At 52.5% G+C, this 14407-nt stretch overlaps 1 protein-coding gene across 2 annotated transcripts in view; it reads left to right on the plus strand.

Moving 5' to 3' along the window:
* CACNA1S (calcium voltage-gated channel subunit alpha1 S) overlaps positions 1-14407 on the plus strand; it is a 2360423-nt gene that overhangs the window by 987878 nt on the left and 1358138 nt on the right. For both annotated transcript variants that reach the window (XM_075352638.1, XM_075352639.1), the window contains exon 14: positions 13850-13970. In XM_075352638.1, the coding sequence (XP_075208753.1) occupies positions 13850-13970 (121 nt within the window). The remainder of the gene's footprint in view (positions 1-13849; positions 13971-14407) is intronic.

Raw genomic sequence — 14407 nt, forward strand, 5'->3', positions numbered from 1 at the left:
AGTGCCAGAGGGACACCAAAGCTCCAAGCCACCTGCTCCACTGTGCGAAGCAAAAGGAAGCATATCGCAGACCCAGTCAGCCCCATGCACAAAAAGTCGACCAAATAATGCAACACTGAATCTAGGCCAGCTTCCTTCCCACTCCAGAAAACAACTAAAACTTCTCCTCCCACCAACACACCAGCAGAAGAAAACTATTTAGGTGCACTGGCAACAGGCGGAAAGCTGCCTCAATGTCCGTTTTAGTCATAAGGGACTCCCTACCAAGCTTCTACAGCCAGTCCACAGCCCTGTCAAAACGTACATACGAGACGGAGACTAGCTCCGGGTCGATGCCATGATGCACCGAGTTAACATGCAGATATGACAAATGGTGAATTAGCCAAAATTTGTTAACCTCTTTCTTCGGGACAACCCCCAAAGGAGAAACCACTAAATCCGGCAGAGGAGGGGAATCAAATGGCCCTGCTGTAGCGCCCTGGAAAACCAGGTAGATGTACATGTAGGCTCACGCATAACACCTATCCCACAATTAAATCAGCCGACCTAAAACCCTAGTCACTCCCCCCCAGGGAAGGACAGACACACCAGTGAGCGGGACCAGGCAGTTAGGAAACGCCCACCTCGGGGTCTGGAGAGCCCGGGGCAGGAAAACAGTCAGTTAATGTTCGAGTCTGAGTTTGGAGTGGAGGTGAAGCTGACAGGTGCCAGGGTCGGAGCCCTAACACCTTGGCTAGGTGGCAGACGGTAGCCAGAGTCTGCAGGAGACGGGAAAACGGCAGCCGGAGAACCGAGGTGGACCGGGACAGGGTTGGAGCCCGCCGGTACCGAAACCGGAGAACCAACCTGGAAACAGTGTGCATAAAGGGGGTACTTGGACCCTGAAGCCAGGACCGACACTGATGGCCTAGCCAATTAACAAATTGAGGGCAGGATTTTAGGTCCTGTCCCAACCTAAGTCCCAAAACGTAGACAACCACCCACCGAGAGGGATAGGGCAACCGCCAGGGCCCGTAGATCCCAAGGGTCAGCATCAGACGGGCACGGCTCCCAACCAAAGGACCGGGAGCGGACTCCCGTGTTTCACACCGGCAAGTCCTACCTACAACACACTGAGTGCAGAGGAGAGATACTTTGACTACCAACCCAGGTTCGGGATCAGATACACCCATCTGCGGCAGCCGGCCACCATCACCTTGGTTTACCACAGGACTTGTGTGCTTTATTCAACCGTGAGTAACATCCCCGGCCTGGCATAGAGACACTGGGCCCCGGGAAATCCATCCCTACCCACGGAGGGGTTAATATCCAGCTGCCAGCCCAACGTCCTCGGGAGCCCCGTAACGGCAGCGATGGTGCTGCATCTCACCACACACCGTGGGTGGCGTCACAGATATTTTACAACAAATCCCATATAAATGCGTCCCCCCTTTATTCAGAGTGTCCGCGCGACCCCCGGGTCTGGAGGACCCCTCGAGCCGTACCGTAGATCCGGATCCGAGCAGCCCCGGCTGCTGACACGGGGAAGGCATACTGCCATATGCCCTAGACCCACCTCCTTCCACAGCTTCTCAGTAACAACATTCCAATGCATGCAGACCGACTTAAGATTCTTAAGCCGAATGGGGCCAGGCACAACTATTGATGGTATCTTAAAACCAGAACTAAAACCCTTCCGCAGCAACACAGCCATTTCCTGATCAGGGTAACTATTTAGAAATGGCAGAATCTGATCTATGCTTACTGGGGTCCTCCCTCTCTGCTGCAGACTTGGCGGCCTTCCCCTTTCCTCTCTGAAAACACTTGAGGTAACTGTGGGAGCCCCCACAACCAGAAAACCCATGCTTGAACTTACAAGAGGCCATGGAAGCAACACTCCCTGTCATTAAACTGCCAGCACAGCCTCTTTTTTGACCCTGTCAAGGAAGCTGCAGATCCCGCAGCACCCCCAGAATCCCCGTGAAAGGACTGCGAAGACTCCTTTGGGGCGGCCATCAGCCGGATCCACAAACTAATCTCCTTGTGATCCCATCTCAAACTAGGCCGGACTGCCTTCCTCTGCCGGAACTGCTCATCATATGGTATCCAAGCAGTTCCCCCATAAGTCCTATACGCCTCCCCTATAGAGTCCAAGTAACAAAAAAGGGCCGAGTAGTTATCTGGCACTTTCTTGCCCACAACACTGGCCAAAATCAAACACCTGCAACCAATTGTGAAACGTGCGGGAATCAAATGATACCATCGCTGCTCATCCTCATCCTTCTTACTCTTGTCCTGTTTAACCTGATCGAGGTTAAAATTCGCTACCGATAAAAGGGAATATATATTTCCACGTTTTCATCTTTCCAAATTTTGTCTCTAACCTCCTGTCACAAACCACCGGGGGGGTCACTCAGAAATCCCCCGCGCTGGCTACCAGTACGTCACAATCGGGGGGTAACAAGTGGGGGTCACCCCTCCTTTATACCTCCCGACCGACAGACAGAGCACGTGACGCGCTCTCTAGCGCCCCTCTTATAGTCAGGCCAATTATGGAATTGCCCGACAATAAGCAAGGAGGCCGCTATACTACTTATGCCGATTATTGAAGGGTCCCCGGTGAGAGTAGGGTATATATTCCCCCGACCTCCGCGGGCGGAATATATAAAACCTCCCTGAATCTCACTGGCCTCCCCACAATAATCCTTGGCACAACTCGCTGCCACCAACCGCTTCACGGTAACTATTAGCCGAACACACAGACGTGGGATTCAAGATCGAGATAACAGAACAGCCCAAGATTAATTATATAATTTAATCGCCTAAAGCACACTAGAAACTACAATATATACAATAGGGAATCTACAGAATATACATATGTCAGAGTACAGTTACAAATAAAGCATGGTTTACAAACAGGTATGTAATTCAATCAGTTACCTTGTGCGTCTGGCCACAGGGGGGCGCTGTAGACCAGGTTTCCAGGAACTCTCTCACAGGTCTGTCCCAACCAGGCCCCCGAGCAGAAGAACGCTGGAAAATGGCCGAAGTAGGGTTATCAACCTGGGCAATCCAGGTCCCCTCCTACCTTAGTGACCTCACAGGGAAGCACTGCTCCACCCCTGGCTTGAGTTATGGACAAAATCCACAACATGGAATATGGCCATAACTTGGCCTGGGAGCGTCGTAGGCGGACGCCAATGCTCTCATTGTGACAGTTATGAATTTAGCTACAGAACGAGGGGACTCATGACCTGTCTGCCAGTTCCCCATTGGCTGATATCACGCCTGGGGCATTTCCCAATGTCCTGTTCCCATAAAAAGGGGGTGCCGGCATCGTCCACATGCGGAGACACCATTTTTATGGTTGCCATATTTATCGGAAATATGGCTTGCGAGATATGAACCATTTTTTACTGGAGTCGTTCTGTCTGGCTATTTCCATAGCCTTGCTAACTAGCTAGCAGCTCCTACTACAGGGTGACGGCAGGGAGTCATCCTGTGTCCATTGTCCTAAAGCCACCTAATTTCCATATCACAGGACATGGCCATGGATTTGTTGCTAAACCAGTTGTGTGAAGGGAAGGGGGTAGTGACACCAGGAGAGGGCTTCCTGACATGACTTGAATGTCATGATTTATCGTCATATCTCCGGATTTACCTCACACCTCCCCCCTTTTGAGGGCGCTAGGGGGCAGCACACTCCGGTGTTCCCCCGTGCGCCCGTCCGCGACCTCTCCTTGTCGGGACAGCCCGTCTGCGTTACCGTGGTCACGGCCCCTTTTGTGGCGAATGGTGAAGTTGTATTGCTGGAGCGCAAGGCTCCATCGCAACAATCGCCCATTCGTCCCAGAGACGGTGTGCAACCAGCTGAGGGGATTGTGGTCCGTCTCCACGATGAAGTGGCGCCCGTATAGATAGGGTTGCAGACGCTGCAGGGCCCACACTATGGCCAGGCACTCCTTCTCCATCGTGGAATAGGCAACTTCCCTTGGTAACAGCTTCCTGCTCAGGTACAAGACTGGGTGCTCTTGGCTCGCAGAGTCCACCTGGCTGAGCACCGCACCGAGGCCGAAGTCACTGGCGTCGGTCTGTACTACAAACGGCCGCGTGAAGTCGGCTGCCTGTAGCACGGGCGGGCTGGACAGGACGTCCTTTAGGGCCCGGAAGGCTGTCTCGCAGTCCATTGTCCAATCGACTGCAGAGGGCAGCTTCTTCTTGGTGAGGTCCGTCAAGGGCTTTGCCAGGCTACTATAGCATGGAACAAACCTCCTATAGTACCCAGCGGTCCCCAAGAAGGACATCACCTGCTTCTTGGTCCTGGGGGTGGGCCAGGATGCGATGGCTTCCACTTTCTCAGGCTCGGGCTTCAGCGTTCCCCCACCTACCCGGTGACCGAGGTACTGGACCTCGCTCATGGCCAGCTGACACTTTCCCGGCTTGATGGTCAAACCTGCCCGGTGGATCCGCCTGAGCACCTGTGCTAGATGCTCTAGGTGGTCCTCCCAGGTGGGACTGAAGACGGCAATGTCATCCAGGTACGCGGCCGCGTACCCTTCAAGTCCCTTGAGCAGGGTGTTGACCATCCGCTGGAAAGTGGCAGGGGCATTCCTCATCCCGAATGGCATCACCGTGGACTCGTACAGTCCAAATGGGGTAATAAAGGCAGAGCGTTCCCTGGCCTTGCGAGTCAGGGGGATCTGCCAATATCCCCGGCTCAGGTCCATGATGGTCAGGTACGGAGCCCCGGCCAACTGATCGAGCAGGTCATCGATGCGTGGCATTGGGTACGCATCGGCGACCGTGACAGCATTGAGCCCCCTGTAGTCCACGCAGAACCGCGTGGTTCGGTCCTTCTTAGGGACGAGGACTACAGGCGAGGCCCAAGCGCTGTTGGATGCCTGGATCACCCCCAGCTTCAGCATCTCGTCAATCTCCTGGCGCATGTGTTGCTGCACCTCCAGGGAGACCCGATATGCTGAACGCCGGATCGGGGGATGATCCCCAGTGTCCACGTGATGGACAGCCAAGTCAGTCCTTCCGGGCTGGTTGGTAAACAACCCCCGGAAGGGGTGTAGGGTGGCCCACAGCTGGGACCGTTGGTCCTCCAAGAGCTGGTGGCCAACCTCCACATCCTCAATGGATCCGCCTGCCCTAACCTGGGCTAGCATATCCAAGAGGGTTTCCGCTTCTCCCTCCTCGGGCAGGTTGCACACGGGGAGCGCACATGCCTCCCGCTCATGATGTGCCTTCATCATGTTCACATGGAAGGGCTTCCGCCTTCCACGGGCAGGGTCCAGGGTGACCAGGTACGTCACAGGGTTGAGCTGCTGGTACACGAGGTATGGGCCTTCCCAGGCTGCCTGAAGCTTGTCCTGTGGTACGGGGACCAGTACCCACACCTCTTGACCCACTTGGTAGGTCCTCTCACAAGCGTTCTGGTCGTACCAACGCTTCTGATCGGCCTGGGCTTGAGCCATATTGTCGTGTACCAGTTGCGTCAAGGCCTGCATTTTGTCCCGGAAGCGCATGACATACTCGATAACCGACACTCCAGGGGTGGCCAAATCCCCTTCCCAAGCCTCTTTCACCAGAGCCAGGGGGCCCCGCACACGTCGCCCGTACAGGAGCTCAAACGGTGAGAATCCTGTTGAGGCCTGTGGAACCTCCCGGTAAGCAAATAACAGGTGTGGGAGATACCGCTCCCAGTCACGCCCATGGGAGTCGACCAACATCTTAAGCATCTGCTTTAAGGTGCCATTGAACCGCTCGCACAGGCCATTAGTCTGTGGATGGTACGGGCTGGCCACCAGATGTCGCACCTGGACTTGCTTACAGAGGGCCTCCATCAGCTGGGACATGAATTGGGTCCCCCGGTCAGTGAGCATTTCCTGGGGAAAACCCACTCGGGAGAAAATCTCCAGCAATGCGGTGGCCACCTTGTCAGCCCGAATGGACGACAAGGCCACTGCTTCTGGGTACCGGGTGGCATAGTCCACTACCGTCAGTATGAAGCGTTTCCCGGAGCTGCTGGGGATGGCCAGCGGGCCGACCAGATCCACAGCCACCCTCCTGAAAGGCTCATCGATGATTGGCAGAGATACCAGTGGGGCTTTGGGGCGTGGCCCCGCCTTCCCCACTCTCTGACAGGTTTCACACGAACGGCAGTAGGCAGCCACATCGGCCCCCATTTTTGGCCAGTAGAAATGCTGGTTTAACCTGGCCTTGGTCTTAGCGATCCCTAGGTGTCCGGCCATCGGAATCTCATGTGCGATCCGCAACAACTCCGTCCGGAACGGATAGGGTACCACCAACTGTCGGTCCCTGGGCCACGCCTCCGGTGAACCCTGCTGGACCGTGGCCCGGTACAGCCGTCCTTGGTCCCAGACCACTCGCTCCGGGTCCGAGTCCGAGGGAGGCTGTGCCGCCTGCTCCTTTAGAGCTTTCAGGCTGTCGTCAGCTTCTAACGCTGCCTGAAACTCCTGACTAGATGTGGCCAGAATCGACGAGACTGTCACATCTTCAGTCAGTACCCCGGGACCTGTGTCCTGGCCTCCACCTGACTCGGCTGCCACTTGGTCAGAAGGGGAAGAGCTATCGGACCTCCGGGAGGCCCCTTGGCTTCCAGCACTCCCACTGCGGGTGACAGCGGCCACAGCCGCTGCGACCGTGGGTCGTGCCTGCTCCTCCTCCGTTCCTGACCAAGTCGCCGGTTCAGGCAGACCTACCTGGCTTCCTGACACCCCGGTTGTGGGGGAACCATGCACCGAGACCTTACCTGGGAGCACTTCCGCTCCTGGACCGGCCCCAATCTCACCTGCCTGTTCCCCTCCTGCAGCAACAGAACCCCGCTGTGAAATCTCTGGGGACCCCACATTTGCTGTGGTAGCCCCCACCCCACACACTGGTCCTCCCCCTGCAGCACCCTGCTCTCTGCTTATCCCTGCAGAGGGCAGCAGATCCCAGCTCACAGGCTGGTTACTTGTAGAGGCATTGTCACACCTTTCTCTGACCCCCTCCCCTGTCACAGCTGCAGCTGAGTGTGTGTCTATGGTGTCTATGCAAGCAGAAATATCAGAGTTCACTCCCTCCTCCCTTACATCATTCATAGATAACACATTAACATTGTTAGGAGTCAAGTCAGTACGGGCTGAAGGTTCAGCCCTTGGTTGGGGCCCAAACTGGGAGGTTATCTGCCCCAAATCTGTCCCAAGTAGCACGTTTGCGGGGATCCGATCAGTTACCCCCACCTCCCTCACCCCCCGCCCTGCGCCCCAGTCCACATAAATGTCAGCAACAGGCAGCGCCGGGTCAGTGCCTCCAATCCCGGAGACAGCGAGGGTTTTTCCAGGGATCAAGTCTTGGGGGGACACCATCTCAGGCCGCACCAGAGTCACCTCCGAGGCGCTGTCTCGCAGTCCTATGGTCACAGACTGGCCGACGGTGACAGGTTGGAAGCTGTCCAGGGACCTACCACCACCCCCACCCACACAATACACCTTGGGCGGCCCTTGGGACGGGGACGGAGCCGGGGCCTTGGGACGCTGAGGGCACATGGCCTTGAAGTGTCCAGGTAGGTTGCACTGGTGGCACCGTCTTGGCTCTGCCACGGGCCTGGAGAGGGGAGTTGAGGGGGACACCCCCTGCAGTCTAGGGGCAGGTGGGGCAGTCGCAGAGTTCATCTTACCCCCTCTCCAGGTGCTGCTGGTGGCTGCTCTCCTGGCTTCAGGAGCCCGGTTGTTGGTGTAGTCATCGGCCAGGGCAGCTGTAGCCGTGGACCCCTTTGGCTTCTGGTCTCGGATGAACTGGCGGAGATCCTCAGGGCAGTTCCACAAGAGTTGCTCCGTGATGAACAAGTCCAGGATCTCCGGTCCGGTGGAAAGCTGCAGGCCTTGGGTCCAGTGGTCGGCAGCTCGGGCAAGTGCCCGCCTGTGGTCAGCCCAGGAGTCCTTTGGTCCCTTCTGTAGGCTCCGGAACTTCTTGCGGTAGGACTCTGGAGTGAGGTTGTACTGTTGGATCAGGGCCCGCTTGATGGTGTCGTAGCCCTGATCTGCCTCAGCAGGCAAGTCCCCAAGGATATCCAGGGCCTTACCCCTTAAACGGGGGGTCAGGTATTTGGCCCACTGGTCCTTGTTCAGATGGTGCTGCAAGCAAGTCCGTTCAAAAGCAGTCAAGAAAGAGTCCAAGTCTCCATCCTTCTCCAGCACTGGGAAGTCCTCAACACGGACCTTTGGAAGTTTGGTGTCTTGAAGGTCACGTGCGGCTGATGAGGGCCGGAGCTGAGCTAGCTGCAGCTGGTAGTCACGCTCTGCCTGGCGCTCTTCACGCGCTGCCTGCCGCTCTGCAGCCTCAGCCTCACGCGCTGCTTGCCGCTCTGCCTGCCGCTCCGCAGCCTCAGCCTCACACGCTGCCCTGCGCTCTGCCAGGAGTGCCTGGTAGCCCTCCCGGTCTCCAGCCTGGAGTAGGGCCATAGCCATTTGAAGAAGGCTATCCGAGCCTCCCAGGCTCGGTGGAATGGCACGTGGTGCTCTGCGGCCCGCTGCGGAGCCTGGTGATTCACTGTCCATTGCAGAGCGGAGGGCTGGCATCTGGCTCGTTGAGGAACCTTGGGCGAGCTCCTCCTCATTTTGTCCAGCAGTCCCAGGTTGTGCGATGTCCTCTGCAGAGCTGTTCTCTGGCGTCGGGCTCCTGGAGGGCTCGTGGACAACCTCCTCATCGTCTCTGGCCTGAGCATCGGCCATTCCTTTGGCTTTGCTCCTGGTGCTCTCAGCCATTGTTGCAGACTTTGGTCACTGACACAGAACTGACACCTGATGCCTCCACACACCTTACAGTATCTGCACTCTGACACTCTAGTGTTGAGCTGGTCTGAAGACCCCAGCAGCCACAGCTGCTGCAGGCAGTCTTTAGTGTCTGGGAGTATGGGTCTCACACTCACACACACTATTATCTCGATCCCACCGCTATGCCACCAATATGTCACAAACCACCGGGGGGGTCACTCAGAAATCCCCCGCGCTGGCTACCAGTACGTCACAATCGGGGGGTAACAAGTGGGGGTCACCCCTCCTTTATACCTCCCGACCGACAGACAGAGCACGTGACGCGCTCTCTAGCGCCCCTCTTATAGTCAGGCCAATTATGGAATTGCCCGACAATAAGCAAGGAGGCCGCTATACTACTTATGCCGATTATTGAAGGGTCCCCGGTGAGAGTAGGGTATATATTCCCCCGACCTCCGCGGGCGGAATATATAAAACCTCCCTGAATCTCACTGGCCTCCCCACAATAATCCTTGGCACAACTCGCTGCCACCAACCGCTTCACGGTAACTATTAGCCGAACACACAGACGTGGGATTCAAGATCGAGATAACAGAACAGCCCAAGATTAATTATATAATTTAATCGCCTAAAGCACACTAGAAACTACAATATATACAATAGGGAATCTACAGAATATACATATGTCAGAGTACAGTTACAAATAAAGCATGGTTTACAAACAGGTATGTAATTCAATCAGTTACCTTGTGCGTCTGGCCACAGGGGGGCGCTGTAGACCAGGTTTCCAGGAACTCTCTCACAGGTCTGTCCCAACCAGGCCCCCGAGCAGAAGAACGCTGGAAAATGGCCGAAGTAGGGTTATCAACCTGGGCAATCCAGGTCCCCTCCTACCTTAGTGACCTCACAGGGAAGCACTGCTCCACCCCTGGCTTGAGTTATGGACAAAATCCACAACATGGAATATGGCCATAACTTGGCCTGGGAGCGTCGTAGGCGGACGCCAATGCTCTCATTGTGACAGTTATGAATTTAGCTACAGAACGAGGGGACTCATGACCTGTCTGCCAGTTCCCCATTGGCTGATATCACGCCTGGGGCATTTCCCAATGTCCTGTTCCCATAAAAAGGGGGTGCCGGCATCGTCCACATGCGGAGACACCATTTTTATGGTTGCCATATTTATCGGAAATATGGCTTGCGAGATATGAACCATTTTTTACTGGAGTCGTTCTGTCTGGCTATTTCCATAGCCTTGCTAACTAGCTAGCAGCTCCTACTACAGGGTGACGGCAGGGAGTCATCCTGTGTCCATTGTCCTAAAGCCACCTAATTTCCATATCACAGGACATGGCCATGGATTTGTTGCTAAACCAGTTGTGTGAAGGGAAGGGGGTAGTGACACCAGGAGAGGGCTTCCTGACATGACTTGAATGTCATGATTTATCGTCATATCTCCGGATTTACCTCACACCTCCTGTTTCAGGTTGCCCCCAGCGGCCCATGAAACAAACATACACCTCTCCAATAGCTTTGTCATTCAGCCGAACAACATCCAACAAGAATGATGATGGAGTGGTTGCCGCCACCACTGGCGCACTGATCCCACTCCTGCTCGCCACCACTGTGCCCGCTGGTGCCACGAAAACGGTGCCACACCCTGCCAAACCACACTAGGGCCCACCACTGGAGCAAATAATCCCCTAACCAGCTGTACCAGCTCCAACGCCAAACTACCATCACCGACCCCCTCATTCAGACTCTGCACACCACGCCAACCATCAGGCACGCCACCCCCCACATCTGAAACCATCAAACGAGAAACAAGGGAAACAGTGGTCTTACCAGGCTGACTTTGAGGGAACCCCGGAACAGCTGTCATGTGTCCTCCACACCAAAATCCACCTTCTTCCTCGCTGCTGGATTCACTCTGGCCCTCCTTGTCAAAATCGGACCTAGGCCTGGGGATCCCACCCACTGCCGCAGGCGAGATCATCCCACGGCCTGACTCGTCTTCCACTCCAGGCCCCACACCATCCATCCGCTCTACTGTAAGGGGCACACCTGCGAGCATCCCCACTATGTACTTGGTCTCTGCCTGCAGACCCCACCTCCAGTCCTCCATCCAGGACACCTGCCGCATCACTCCGCCGGCCTGGCCACCACCATCAGTTTGAGGTCGCTGAAGCTCTACCTGCTTGCCCAAGCCACACTTCCTGTTCCTCCAGGTCTCATGACGCCACTTTGGGGCCCCAGGACATCGCTTTCAGGTCACAAGATGTCCTCTCCGGGTCAGGTGACTGGGATGTAGGGGCACATGATCACGTCGCAGGACTACATGACCGTGCCGCTGGGTCTCGCGGCTGTGACGCCTGCGTCATCATTTTGCACCGCAATCCAGAAGAGGAGGGGAGGCCGACACTGTCCATCACCTCCTCGCCACCGCGCATCCTGCGATGTGACTTCAAGCTCAAGCTCGACGATGTCGGCACCACTCCGGAGTCTTCCACTGGTACTGACGGTCTCCTGCTGGGGTTCTGGACTTAGCGCTGTACGCGATGAACGACATCCAGGCTTAGATGCTGCGGGGGCCTGGACCATCAATGCCACTTTGTAGGCAGGAGTCTCAGTCACCTCTGTGCTTCCTCCAGCACCCTCGAACATCCACAGGTGCAGCTGCTCCTGAAATCAGCACTGCCCGTGCTGCTCTGCCATCTTCTTCATCCGCTCTATCAAGGCCTCCATCCTGGGACAGACTTGGGGACAATCCTGGACGAGTCGGGACTATTTTGGCCGTCTTCCAGGTAGGAATGACCCAGCCCCCAGGGCCCTGACCTATATACTGCCCTAAAAACACCAACCCTAATCAATCCTGAGGCCCAAAATCCCAACTGGCCCTACAGCTCCACCCTACACTTTTCTCACACAAATGATGCAACTGAAATTAGCCCCTCTTTTCCATGATGAAAAAAAACCCCTTCAGAACATCCACCCAAGTGAAGAACACTCTCAATAGAGTAGGTGTTTCAACTTCATGAAAGCAAACACAGTGTTCACCACAAGGTGCCAGCAATTAGCCTTATAAGTATATTAGACTTTCCCAAAAAAAATCTAAAGAAGCCAGCCCAGTTGTGAAAAAACATTGCTTGGACAGCTGAAACTAAGCTCAACCTGTACCAGAATGATGAGAAGCAGAAAGTATGCCAAAGGGTCATTATCCAAAGCAGATCACTTCCTCTGTAATACATGGTGTAGGCAGTGTTATGGCATGGTCATGCATGGCTTCCAAAGGCCCTGGGTCACTAGTGTTTATTGATGATGTGACTGAAGAGAGAAGCAGATGGATGAATTGTGAAGGTACAGGGCTATACTTTCTGCTCTGATTCAATCAAATGTAGCAAGGTTAATTGGACGGCGCTTCCCAGTACAGATGGACAATGACTGAAAACATACCACAAAAGCAATCCAGGAGTTTTTTGAGGCAAATAAGTGCAATATTTAGCAATGGTAGAGTCAATCAATCACCAGATCTCAATTACATAGAGCATGCACTTCACATGTGTAAGACAAAACTTAAGGCAGAAAGACCCACAATTAAGCAACAACTGAAGTTAGCTGCAGTAAAGCCCGGCAAAGCAACACAAAACCAGTGTTTAGTGATGTCCACGGCTTCCAGACTTCAGGAAGTACCTGTAAAGAGTTCTCCACAAAGTATTAAAAATAAACATTTTATTTATGGTAAATTTGTCTGATTACTTTTGAGCCCCTGATATAAAGAGGCTTTGTAGAAAAATGGTTACAATTTTAAAACATTTTAAAGGGAACCTGTCAGGTCCCATATGCATTCTGAGCTAGAATCAGTGTCATGTGTGCCCTAATACCTTCTTCCTACCCATCCCTGTGTTGTAATAGTGTGGAATATCAAAGTAATAAAAAAAGGTCTATTACTTACATATTCCCTATGTAAATGAGCAGGGTCTCTAGCCCTATTGGCGTTGCATCGCCCTGTGCGCGTTTGCATGTATGCCGTGGTATCACGCCCCTGTGGGCATGATACCATGGACTTACATGTGCAACGTCACCATCAGCGTCTTCAGTTCCCACGCGTGCGCACTTTCCATTCCCGTAGCCGTCACAAGGGTGCTTGCTTCTCTGATTCAGACGCGCTCTGCGCATGCTCAGATGACTCCTGCACAGATGCACAGAGCGCACCTGAAGCAGAGAAGCAAGCACACGGATAACAAGGCTGCGGGAATGGTAAGTGCACACACGCAGGCTCTAAAGACGCTGATTGTGACCTTGCACATGTGATACCACGGAATAAATGCAAACGCCATTAATGTCTAAATCGCTAACAACAAAAGTGAGTACACCCCTAAGTGAAAATGGCTTACTGAAACATGATAAAACAATGTTATTCTTCTGGTAGAACAGGGGTGGCGAACCTATTTTATTTGCCAAGGGTCATTTGGAAATTTCTACCAATCTTTGGGGGTCACACAAAATTATCAACTTGAAAATTACCCTAATATATTTGATCAAACAATTACTTGACTTAAAAGAGAAGTCACCCAAACCAGATCACAAAGGTTGTTCATGGATAAGCAATAACAAAATACATGCAAACAAAGATATTGCACATTAAGTACCGTAAATATATGGAGCCTGAAAAAAAATTGATCATAGTGAAAAAAACTTTGCATACATAAGATATGTGACAAAATTCTCAGGATGGCTTTGAAATGCATGTAAATGCTAAAAAGTTCAATATGAAAATAATGTTGATGATTAGATTACATTGGAAAGCAATGCAAAGTCTATGTAAAGTGGGTTTAAAGGGCCGACTGTCAAATGTGGCTGCTGCTCAAGCACTGCAGTCTCCCATCTCTGTTCTAGAGAATGTGTACAAGAGAAATACATATAAATAAGAGGTATGAGAAAATGATTTGTCTGACCATGCTACTTTTCAAAAACACATCCAGTATCATATTTGTCTAAAAGATCCTATAAGTAGCTTTGGGGGTTTTTTTGGAGGGGGGAGGATGGCACAAGAAATCTAATTCTTTAGGTTTCTTTTTATATTACAGGTTTTAACCGGAGAGGATTGGAATTCTGTGATGTATAATGGTATTATGGCATATGGTGGCCCATCATTCCCAGGAATGTTTGTTTGCATTTACTTCATCATTCTATTTGTTTGTGGAAATTGTATCCTTTTGAAAAGCCAAAGTCTATTTTAGTAGCATCTGAGCCCAGGCACCCAGGCATTATCTTCCTCTTGTCATTTATGGTTTCATTATTTATTTTATATATATATATATATATATATATATATATATATATATATATATATATATATATATATATATATATATATATATATATATATATATATATATATATATATATATATATATATGTGTCCTGATTTCAAATTGTTTAAAATGTAACTTTATTTTTCCTCCCATCTAATCTCTGAATACTCCATATCAATCTAGTTTTGCTTTCTTGCCAAATGTATTCTTCAAGCACCTGTAATGTTCTTATGCCTAAAACTGCAGTGACTATTGTATGAGAAGCCAGACTGGGGTGTACTTTGGATCTTGTTAAAGTATTTGCATTTGTTGACATAAAATGCCTTTAGT

Source organism: Anomaloglossus baeobatrachus, chromosome 1 (genome assembly GCF_048569485.1).
Source record: "Anomaloglossus baeobatrachus isolate aAnoBae1 chromosome 1, aAnoBae1.hap1, whole genome shotgun sequence".
In the NCBI taxonomy this organism is placed as follows: Eukaryota; Metazoa; Chordata; class Amphibia; order Anura; family Aromobatidae; genus Anomaloglossus; species Anomaloglossus baeobatrachus.